Source organism: Periplaneta americana, chromosome 15, assembly GCF_040183065.1.
Source record: "Periplaneta americana isolate PAMFEO1 chromosome 15, P.americana_PAMFEO1_priV1, whole genome shotgun sequence".
Classification (NCBI taxonomy): Eukaryota; Metazoa; Arthropoda; class Insecta; order Blattodea; family Blattidae; genus Periplaneta; species Periplaneta americana.
In genome coordinates, this window is record NC_091131.1 from 102612045 (window position 1) to 102624245 (window position 12201).

Genomic DNA, 12201 nt, shown 5'->3' on the forward strand with positions numbered 1-12201 from the left:
ATTTCATAACTCCTGTGACGTCAGTCTACGTTAGAACAGAGAACACCTCTTCAACAACACACTTGTTTTAGTTAGGCCTACTACTACATTGTTACTGTGACTATTCGGGGAGTCACTACGACCCAGTACTGGACTTTGTAGATTTTTCTGCATTCCCAACCTACATCAACTGACAACGCTAAGGTTCGCTGAGTACTCAGGTTCGAAACAGGCAGCTCTGCTCGTCCCTAGGCGCGTCGCTAGCAGGCGATCAGAGAATTATACGGATTGATGACATGGAGATCCGATGGAATGTTGATACCTAACACCGGGAAACGGGAGGACACCCAGAAAAACAACTGTGATCTTGTCCGCCGTCATTATACATTTTTCAAAGAGAAATTCCAGGTCTGAACGGGACTTGAATCCGGACCACCTGCATGACAGACTGATGGTTACGTAGTCAATACAAGGACTCATGTTCTAGTTGGGAGTCGAACCCGCGACAGGATCTTCGGAATGTTTAAATTGTGAGCTTTAGACGTTGCGAACGTCACAAGTTTTTGTTACATTATGGTATACTCAAATAAAAAAGAAAGATGTGACCAGGCATCGTAAGTATACATGTGTAAAGTAACTCAATAGCTGAACTGTCATTCATGATATAGAGAAGAGTAGAAGCTGTAGGGCTGCCAGCTCTCTTCGAACATTGAGCAGGATAATCTAAGGAGAGTATAAAGGGCATATAGGCCTATGACAAGTATGAAGTATCGTACACTCGAAATCTGTGAGTGCAGCCGTATCAATTAGAGGTAACAAGTTCTTTCAGAACAGTTTCGCAAGTGGAGCAGTTCCGGGAAATAACAGATGATGAAAACACTCTTTCCGAAATAACAATTGCTCTGAAGAGGTAAGAAAGTGATATGCAGATCCAGACTCCACTGCCTTTAGTGTTAAATGTGTTCCAAGTTCCACAGATCAAACTCTTTCTTATAGAATAGTATGGTTTCGGACAGATTAGTCTTTGGCAGTGTTGCCAGACTAATTATGGTACACGATATTAACTTGGAAGTACATAGTAAATTCTAAAGATAATGATAACACAGGCTATAACACGATTGCAGTGCATAGCAGTTTTTCCGTAAAAAAACAGTATAGTAGACGTAGACTAGAGTCGACGGCAATTCGGAAGGCGGTAGTCTGCTAGCGTTTGCGTCGAGAGAGACAGGGTGAGCAAGGCAGCGTACAACATTGCCACATCGTACTTTACGAGCACGTGCAATAAAAATAGCGCAGGAGAGAATTTAAATGATCAAAAGATAATAATGACCTTAGCCGTTGATTACTGTAAGCATGACATCAAACAAACCCTCTTTCCTTCACTAACAATATTCTTTGCACGGTTTTCAACCCTACGTCACATGCTTCTGCAGTTGTTTCTTGCGCGTTGGCAACGTTGTAGCCAGCCTCAAGATGGCCGGCAGCGTTCTGCTCTTCAACGTTTTAAAATAATTATACGCCTTAAACACTATTTTCCGCGCCTGCCTGTGCAATATTTGTCTTTTTACAGTCTCTTATTCCATTTATTTATCTTACAAACACAGTAAATGTTAGTTTTACTTATTCAATGTATTGAAACACTCACACGTGAACAAACGAACTCGGGAAGTACTTGTTATAGACTGATTCCGACTGCTTCTACTGTACAAGCTTGTGACGTCACATGCTGCTACGGCGCATATAGCAGCTGACCGCCTTCCGAAATGTCATCTAGTCTAGCAGGCATATAATATGAACATGGCTTGCAATATGATAAATACAGGGAAGTCTAACTTGAAGTTTCACATGATTGCAGGCCTCTAGCCCAGCGTGCACTGAGCTTGAGACAGTAGTGATGAACTGGCTGGGGAAGATGATCGGACTACCAGAGGAGTTTCTGCACACCCGCGTCAGCAGCAGAGGAGGTGGAGTCATACAAGTGAGCTCCTTGTACATGTTATTGTAGCCAATTACATTTAAAAGTGGTGTCTTTGTATTCTCATTAAATTAAGAAACAATGACAATGAGACCTACAAATTTTATTTTCGAGGTTTTCATCATCTTTTGCTTTCAATTTCATATTTAAACATGGCTTAAAATTAGACTTCCAGACTAGTTTCCCACATTTCCCTGCCTTTCCTTAGATAGCTGGTGCTTCAATACTCTTTTAGTGATCTATCTCGAGCTACTTTTACTATTCAATTTCTATTCATTCTTATGTTATGACTGTTATAAGCATCGCATTCATATAGAAAAAATAACAAAAATAGAAATTTATGACATAAGAGAGTAAAGTAGGATTATACTCACGAATAGAGAGTTCAGCGTCCGAGGCGTAGTCGAAGGTCATAATTTCTACGAGAGAATATAATCGATTTACTCTCTCGTTACATATTTGGATTGTTTAATAGCGAATTACGTTTTTACACCAGCATTATAAACACAATGTTCATTGTTGATAAAAATCATTCATAAAATGCTATTTTACGGTACGCATGCAATAATTACATCATAAAAAGTTTGTAATTATAAGAATGTTAATTAAAATAAATAATTTCTAAAATAAAATAAATATTTTATTAATCGATAACACGTCACTTCATTTCGACAAAAAAACTGTAATAATACATGCATGAGAGGTAAAGAGTCTTCTTTTCGGAGCTCGGGGAAGTTGTTTTAAATATACTAAATTATTTGAAATCTCTAGGTATTCTCACAGTCTAGTTATAGTATATACAGTCACGAAGCTTGAGTTGATGAGGGTACTAGGAACAATAGACTGTGCCGGTACTATTTCACATTGTATGTGATGAGGCGACAGTAGCGATCCTAGTGGTTAGCAGCTATCTATGGATGCATATTCCCTACATATTGAGCTTCGTGACTGTATATAGTCTACTAGACTGTGGTATGATATAGAACAGGGGTCGTCAGCACAGAGCACGCTGGGGCTTGTCTCTCTTACCCGAGGAAAACGCAGTGCACTAGGGTGCACTCCGTAGCTGCTAGCGGGTATGCTCTCTATCTCTCCCTGTTGCACGACGGTGCACACGGGACAGCACCGCGTACCTTTTGCACATTTCAGCGAGTGCTGACGACCACTGATATAGAAAGTATTTGTCTACAAATCCTTAAGGACTAAACTTATACTAAATACTCATTTGTATTCTACATATTAATGTGATTATATCAAAATTGTATAGCAATTTTTAGTCAGTAATACTAGTTTCCAAATTAGTACAGTTTTCATGTCAATTAAATTAAATTCTTGTATGTTTGTAATCTGGGAATAAATGGCCACCTGGTCTGTCAGACAGATGTCCCTATTTCTTTGTGAGAAATAAAAATTATTGTAAAATTTTTACTTATTCCACATCTTAAAGCTTCAATGATAATGTAAGGTCTATGGAATACAATAAATTAAATTAAAAAAAAAACGCAATTTTACTCCGGAATATTAAAGTTAAACGTCAAAAATGAAATGTAAAATTTAATAAACTGATCTGTTCCGATAGATTCCTAATTTTTAGGAATACAGTACACTCGCTTCGCTCGTTTCCTAAACATTAACTTATGCAATAAGGTACGATATAACATTATGAACTAATTTCATCATAAATAAATACTCCGTGGCGCAACAGCCCGTGAAGGGCCTAGACCGACCAGCCGGCTGCTGGCTTCACGCTCACATGCCGAAGCAGAGGTGGACGATCATCCAACCAGAATGGAGGTATCGTGTGGTTAGCACGATGATCCCCCCAGCCGTTATAGCTGGTATTCGCAACCGGATTTCGCTACCTATCGTAGCTCCCCAAGTGCATCACGATGCTGGGTGGGCACCGGTCTCATACACTGGCCGAAATTTTATGAGAAAATTTCTTCCCCCATGAGGATTCGAACCAACGCGCATTCCGTAACGCGAGTCCTAGGCGGGATGCCTTAGACCGCGACGCCACGGCGCGGGACTCATCATAAATAATATACTATTAATTCATTACCCGTACAAATTGTAAGAATAAAATTATCCTTCAGAGGTTGTCGTTAAGGATGACGAAATAAAGAACATTTTCGATACCAGTAATGTATAAATGATATTCACTTAACCGATCACTAAGTTTTATTTAATAGAACAAATAATAAGATTAATAATCCTAGAATAACAAAAATTTTAACATGGAAATATTAAAAATGACTGAAAAGAAACGAGCTTTTCTTACTATCCAATTTTCATTCGAACATCACATTAATTATCTCTCCATATGTCCATTCATTTCTTTTCATATAAAGCCATTCCCTTTCCTCTCACGTATTCATTTCCTCTCCTTTATATCAATTTAAGTTTTGGTCAATATACAATATGTCCCGCTTAGATGGATCGAATTTGTGATGCGTTGCCTCAGTTCCTCCGTGTTAGCTCTTCCTCTTCGGTACACAGCATCCTTCACAAAGCCTCAGAAAAAGTTCAAGGGGATCAGATCGGGTGACCTGGTTGGCCAGGCAATGGGTCCGCGTCTTCCGATCCATCTATCCATGTACGAAGAATACGCGTTGTACTCGCGTAACAGATTTTTCTTCTGCTAGCCATAATACTGAACTTTCTGTTGTGGTGTTCACATGTTGACCATGGCGTGTTCTCCTACAAAATGGCGTCAGGCTTTTTTTAGCAACAAACAAACGAAAGTTACGCATGCAGCTGTTTTCAAACTTTGTTGCGTAAACTTGGACAGTTTCTCTATCTTGTCAGATGTAAATCTCAACGATATTTTTATCTGGCTTTAAGTGGTGAGCTTTTATTTCTCGATCCCTCTAAGCGGGACATGGTGTATTTATTCAATTCTTCTCCCATATACCACTTTCTTCTCTTTATATCCTCTTCTTTCTTCTCACATCTCTTCTCCTCCTTTACATTAATTAATTTCTCTTCTTTACATTCATTTCCTCTGCTTTATATCTATTCATATCTTATCTGTTATATCCATTCATTTATTCTCCTTTAAGTCTACTCATTTCTTCTCTTTTATATCCATTCATTCCTTCTCTTTAGATCCATTAACTCCTACTTTATATCCATTAAGTCCTTCTATATACATAGTGGAAGGTAACCACTGCACCAAAATGACACTGGCAAGTAATAGATCATGGGGAGAAGTTTGAAAAGTCTAAATAAGTTTTTCTTATAACATTCACGTTATGTTTGTATGAAACATTTGGCAACATCACGGCTACTGCAATAACTCTAGCACGCACGGCCAACCATCCCTTACATTTCCCTCTCCCTCTGCTGTACTCAGTCACACGCACGCGGTACTGCGCTACATTGCAATATTTATTTAAACGGTTTAATTTGCAAAAAAAAAAAAAAAGTCTCAAGACACTAGCTGTTCAGATTATTTATACTTATCTGCTTGCATAGCAATCAGTCATTTCTCTCTGGCCATTACTGCAATAGATCGCTGCAAACATTGGGCAAGGACTATTTTTTTCCAGCTTAACTGTGATTCATCGAAGGAAAAGTGTAATAAAATTTTGTTATATTTAACATGTAGAATCACCTCTTAAATTTTGATGCATCGGTTCCCTTCCAGCCTGTATATATTAATTTCTTCCTTTTTATATCCATTGAGTCTTTCTCCATAATATATCCATTATTTATTTATTTTCCTTTACAGTCATTCTTTCCTTATCTTTCATAAATATTCATTTGTTCTCCTTTGGTCTATATACATTAATACCTTCTCCTTTATATCCATTATTTCCTATCCCTTATATTAATAATTCATTTCACGATTTTAGCATTCCTGATAACAAAAAAAGTGATTCTGAGCATTCCGTAATATGTGGACAGTGATTTCTCCTAATATTTTTGATGGATTTAATCATATTCATTACTTTTCATGTTCATTCAATTTACCTGAAAATGATGGATGTGGAAAAACTATTTTAGTAAACAATTTAATGGATCTTAATATGAAATCAAAACAAAAAATGCCGTTTACTCGAATCGGCTAGAACTTTATTTTTACCAACTCTTTCATAAGATGGAAGATGAATGAAAGAAGGTAACACTAATGTCCCCAGACCACTCTACTTCGGAGAAAATTATTATCAGAAGAAATATTTCTACTTTTCGTTGCGAGTTTCATAAAATCGAAGGCCTCACCAGGCCAAGTAGTTCAGTGTAGAAAAAAGAGTCCCATTGGGTTGAATATCATGCAGCTCTCATCTAAATCAAATTGTTGAATTCTTTGTAAGTTCATATATATATATATATATATATATATATATATATATATATATATATATATATATATACTTTTTGCTAGTTGAGTGGAAGAGAAGGCTTTACGGCCTTAACTCTGCCAGCTAAAATGAATTATTATTATTATTATTATTATTATTATTATTATTATTATTATTATTATCATTATTATTATTATTATTATTACTACCTCTAGCTGTAAACACATTATTTTGTTAAGCGTGAGTATACTAATGAAGGAAAATCTGGTGTATTTTAACACATTTAAATGCGATTTTCGTTAGTACAAAAGTAGTATTATAAATAACTACAATATGCGTAAAGCCCTTTTATCTAAAGATGAGAAAAATTAATTACACACATTTTGAATCGTACAATGCATAAATAAAAATAAAGTATATTGTCTTACATTTTGGATTAATTGTAGTTTGTATGTAACCTATTATATGTGCAATTCAGAAAACGAAATTTCATTTTCGTTTTGACAGCATATTAAATGATTTCAGTTATGCATATCTTTTAAATAACAGTACAAGGAAACAGACTTTAAAGAATATTATCATTCGCAAAATGATATAGAAACAGAACTGTTGAAAAAGAATCATGAAATAGTATGTTGTTACTTTCGTGACCTCAGTTTTTTTATTATTTACTTGAAACCATATCTAATCTATAGCTCTTTAGGGCTACATTTCTTAAGAACATTGTTTCTGTTTCTTTAATTCTAATTTTCTCTATTTTGGATACAGTCTATGTTTCTGAACAGTAAAACAACATATGTAGTGCTATGGCTTCATAAAACTTTAAAGACAGAGTAGGCGGAAAATCAATACATATAATTTAGGTATACCATAAAGTTAAATTTTAAACTTCAAAGTGACGTACGATAGACAGAAGACCAATGAACCATAAATAAGAGAACAGGAACTCAAAACGATTGATTTGTGTTGCAGACAACATCTAGTGAGGCGACGTTCGTTTGCTTGCTTGCGGGTCGCACAGAAGCCATAAGAAGATATCGCGAACAAGATGAAGAGCTGGAGGACGCCGAGATCAACAGTCGACTAGTGGCTTACTGCTCAGACCAGGTATGTTCGTGAGGTTCTTCTAGACCCCCGCCCCAGCAGGTAATTATGATAGGCACCAGGTGTAAGCCTAGATCATATATACCCAGATTGCTCGGCGTTATAGGCTTTGACGGTAACAACTTTTGTCAGGTTTACTATGCTGCCATCTAGTTGTTACATAAGGAGTCACGTCATAATTCCCATTTGAATTGCATTAGTGACTGTACTGCCATCTCGTTTTCGTTTACAGCGGACGGGTGGCGATCCTGGCGGTTGTTCTCTTCAAAGTGCAACCGATTTTAACATAGGAATGAGCAATCTATATGTGATCTGGGGTGTAAGGCATCTCTCTTCCTCTTCCCCTTCCTCTTCCTCTTCCTCTTCCTCTTCCTCTTCCTCCTCCTCAGAAATATTTATACGCTTAAGAGCTGCTGAAATTTTCAGAAAAAAATAGGGTGAACGAAATTTGTAATTGTTATGCACAGTCTTAGAAAAAAAGTTTTGTCGCACAGATACTTTAAAAGTCCAGAAAGGAGGCAGTGCGCATGATCAGACATACAACGAAACAAACTAATTTTATTACTTCAACTAGTCCTTCCCTTGTGAACCAGGTCGTTCGTCCTATCATCATGTGCACTGCCTCCTTTCTGGGACTTACAAAGTATCTGTGAGACAAAACGTTTTTCTAAGACCGTACACAGCCACATTTGCCTAAAAATTACCATGAATCATACCTGTATTACAAAACTATACAATTTTGCAATACCTACTTTCGACGAAAGTTATCCCTCGTAAAAAAATAAGGTAATATTAAAAATTACACAAATTTAATCAATAACACAAAGTAATATTACAACATCAGAATATGAAGCTAGACTTCGGCGTAGCTCAAAGTAGTAGGCGCATCTTCCTGCTGATCTGAAGCTGCGCTCGAGTGTGAGTTCCATTCTCGCTTAAGCTGATTACCTGGTTGGGTTTTACCCGAATGTAGGGTGAATGTCAGGTGATTCCATGGAAAATCCTCGTACTCATCTCGTAATCACTAATTCCATCGACGCTACATAATTTAATAGCTGACACTGCGTCGTTAAGTAATCAACTTAAAAAAATAGGAACTAAATTTAGTTCACAGTGCTTTAATGTAATTTTTAGCTAGTACTGCAGTAAAAGCACTGTCACACAGGCTGTTTGGGTTCGAGTGCCGGGCAGGACTGGAACTTTTCGCTGAAAAATTCAAAGTGAAATTTCAAACGGAAGATTACAATTGGGGATTTTCTCGAGGTTCTCCAGTTTTCCCACGTTAGTCATCAAAATCATTCCGTTCGATGGCCGTTTCATCGTCATTTCTTAGCATTCACAGATCGTTTGCTGGCAACGAGCGGAGGAAGTTTGTCTAGGACGAAAGGGGTAACCTGCTCAAAGCCCTGGACACTTAGTGAATTTTAGTGTAGTCTCGGGTGCGGGTTGGGAATTCGCCTGTTCATTATAACTCATAGTTCGTGCTACAAAATGTAGGTGATGACGAAAATAAAATGGAGGTGATGATTATTATGAAATGGTCCAGAAACTCGATACCTATAGGCCTAATGAGTATGAACAACAAAATAAAGACTGAAATTGAATTATTTTATAGGCCCACTCGTCGGTTGAGAAGGCGGGCCTCATAGGCCTTGTGAAGATGCGCTACATCGAAAGCGACGACAACCTGAGCTTGCGCGGGGACCGTCTGGTGGAAGCCATAGCCAAGGACAAGGAGAAGGGGCTCATCCCGTTTTTTGTGAGTACAAAGTATTAAATATCTCTTCTAAGCCATTAAACGGTTCTTAGTGTATGATACTTGAAGATAGCGAACGTTTATTTGAACCGATCGCACTAGCGATCAATTGAAGCACCACTTCAGTGACCATGTGAGCAAAGAGGATGGAAAGGGGATTTCTTTAGAAAATACTAACACAGCAGCCAATAAGACAATACTCTTTAAAAACTAGATATCTCTGAACTGGAAAAAAGGTATGCAAACTTTCAGCAGCGCAGTTCCGGTGACAACGAGGTACACAATGTCGCCAACATGACGAAAAGCAATTATGGAGTGGTTATACTAGAGGAAGTTGCATTGTAGCATACTTCATATATTTGTGCTCCAGTAAGCACTGATTTTAATAACTCCCTGGAAATTAACAAATAACTTCTCCTTTGTATTAATATAGACCTACTCTCGTTTTTACAATGTTCTTTTTATTAATAAGCAACCTCTTTTGTTTTATTGATATTTTGAAATATACCTACTTTCTTCAGCATTATACGTAATCGTTGACTTTAACAGTACTGTGAGTTCCCCGCAATTGGCACATATTAGTGGTAGCGTCTGATCGTGGGGATTGTGTTCCATTGTGTTTTACCCTCAGCGTGCGTGTATTTGCGTAACTATTATGAGTTAAAGGTTATGTGGGTTAAATGAGAGGGTAGCTAAGTGACAGGAGGCCGAGAAATGTGACAAGGTTACAGTGGGTTAAATGAGAGAATAGTTAAGTGACAGGAGGCCGAAGACTGTGACAAGGTTAGAAGGAAAGAAGAGTGGGAGATAGCTATATCATTTACATGCAATAGTAGTCGATTTCAACGATATTCCCTGGACCACGAAATATTTCTCCTTCATTTCAGTATGATAACGCGTTACAGTAACTTTCAAAATCTCTATTTTATTTTAGTTCATTAAAAAAAAAACTCGTTAAACCTTCCACTTGACTACTGTAGTCAATTCTTAAAGAGTAGACCTTACAGTCGCTAATATTACCAGCAACAAATCGCTTCCATTTTATTTCACATGGCTCGGTACGACCCGGTCACTAGTAGCGAAAATAGTCCGCGATGCTGTACCACATGCATTCTCCAGTTCCCCAGGCCTTTTTCATACTAGGCGATAGGTCGGTGCAACTTCTAAAACATATTTTAGCATAGAATCGGTCACTTAGCTCCATATGAAGCAACTGCAGTTGACGAGCTGGACAACAATAGCTTGCAGTTCCTCACTGTCACAATAGCCTAAGTTTTCGAGACTGTAGTAGTCGCAGGGATAGAGGTGGCACATTATTTTCAATTGTATTGTTCATACTAAGTGACCGATCAGCATAACTATTGACTTTCTGCAGTCATTCTTACTTCGAAATAGCGTTCAGTAAAGTGTTTCATTATTGTCCTTTTGTGTTAATTACCAGTAAGTGATGATAAATCATTAAACTGTACTTTTTGGGCATTCAGAAATAATTGAAAAAATTCCTTTCATCCTCATAGATCGTCATAAAGTATACAGAACAATCCTCTCACTCGAGCACTCCTAATAGAATGAACGTGATATTTCCTTGCCCTTCTACGTTTCTTATCTTTCAATAGCAAAGAAAGAAACAATACCTCATCATTCTTCGGCTCCATCACGATTGATACAGAGGGAAATGCGCAGTCGATGAAATTAGTCGCTCTTTCAGTTGTCATTTCGATCACTAATCGCTGCGATCAATCGTTACGATGATCGTTTAGTGTGAAAGAGATCTTAGAGACTGTTCAGAGCTGAGATGGTTGTATGACAACCATACAACGGCGGAGTAGAGTAGCAGAGGAAACGAAATATATAGAGGAAATCTCTTCACAGTCATTTTGTTTCTCAAGCCACTCAGGGACAGTAATCCTTGATGGTTTAATGGTTATAATGCTTGTCATTAGATCCGAAGTTATCGGTTCAGACCCGACCTAGGGCGATGCAAGTCCTTTAGAGCCTTGGTTTTTCTGAACCGACGCATGCTAGTTGCGAGGTGCGAGGTCCGCCTCGCACAAATCCGGACAACACGAAAGATAGTGAGTGGTTTCTATAACTGTGAGGTACGCAAACCTCACACCTCGCAGTTATAGAAACCACTCACTATCTCTCGTGTAGTCCGGATTTGTGCGAAGCGGGCCTCGCACTTCGCAACTCGCATGCGTCGGTTCAGAAAAACCAAGGCTTTAAATGCCTTTCTTAAGAAAGTAAATAAATCTGAAAAGGTCGTGTCGTAGGTTTACAGAAAGTAGAAAAACCCTATCCTAGAATGAGAGGGTTCCAGACAATATTCATCTGGAATTTTTCACTGATGTCAAAATCTGGATATAGCAAAATACCTCGATTGGCGACCTAAAGTCTTGGTTTTTGAACCGACGCATGCGAGTTGCACGTACAAATTCGAACTATACGAGAGTTTGAGTGGTTTCTATAAAGCCTTGGTTTTTCTGAACCGACGCATGCGAGTTGCGATGTGCGAGGCCCGCCTCGCACAAATCCGGACAACACGAAAGATAGTGAGTGGTTTCTATAACTGCGAGATGCGAGGTCTGCGTACCTCGCAGTTATAAAAACCACTCACTATCTCTCGTATAGTCCGGATTTGTGCGAGACGGGCCTCGTACCTCGCATGCGTCGGTTCAGAAAAACCAAGGCTTAACTGCGAGGTATGCAATTCATATGCGTCGGTTCAGAAAAACCAAGGTTTAAGTGCGTATGAGTGTGCCTCACGCTCTAGTGTTGGGAGCTGGCGATTGATAGTTCCGGACGTAAGGGTATAAGGGGAGTAATCTTAAAGCTACCAATGTTGCAATAGTTCAACGTCTTCATTAGCTCTCTACTAATAATTTCGAAGTATAGTGGTGCGTTATTCAACCATATACGCAGTATATTCAATTCTTTAATGTTTTTAAAAATAAATTGTGACTGCTGCAATGGGAATAAAATAAATTAATGTTAGTTATTATTGTTCCGCTCGTCGCCTTGGATATGTAGACAGAATATTCGCTTCTCAACTATGCGGTCGATGTTCGATTCCCGACTATGTT

At 38.2% G+C, this 12201-nt stretch overlaps 1 protein-coding gene across 2 annotated transcripts in view; it reads left to right on the forward strand.

Moving 5' to 3' along the window:
- Positions 1 to 12201, forward strand: part of Hdc (histidine decarboxylase) — a 148120-nt gene that overhangs the window by 59729 nt on the left and 76190 nt on the right. For both annotated transcript variants that reach the window (XM_069847916.1, XM_069847915.1), the window contains exons 5-7: positions 1835 to 1957; positions 7231 to 7365; positions 8978 to 9121. In XM_069847916.1, coding sequence (XP_069704017.1) covers positions 1835 to 1957; positions 7231 to 7365; positions 8978 to 9121 — 402 coding nt within the window. The remainder of the gene's footprint in view (positions 1 to 1834; positions 1958 to 7230; positions 7366 to 8977; positions 9122 to 12201) is intronic.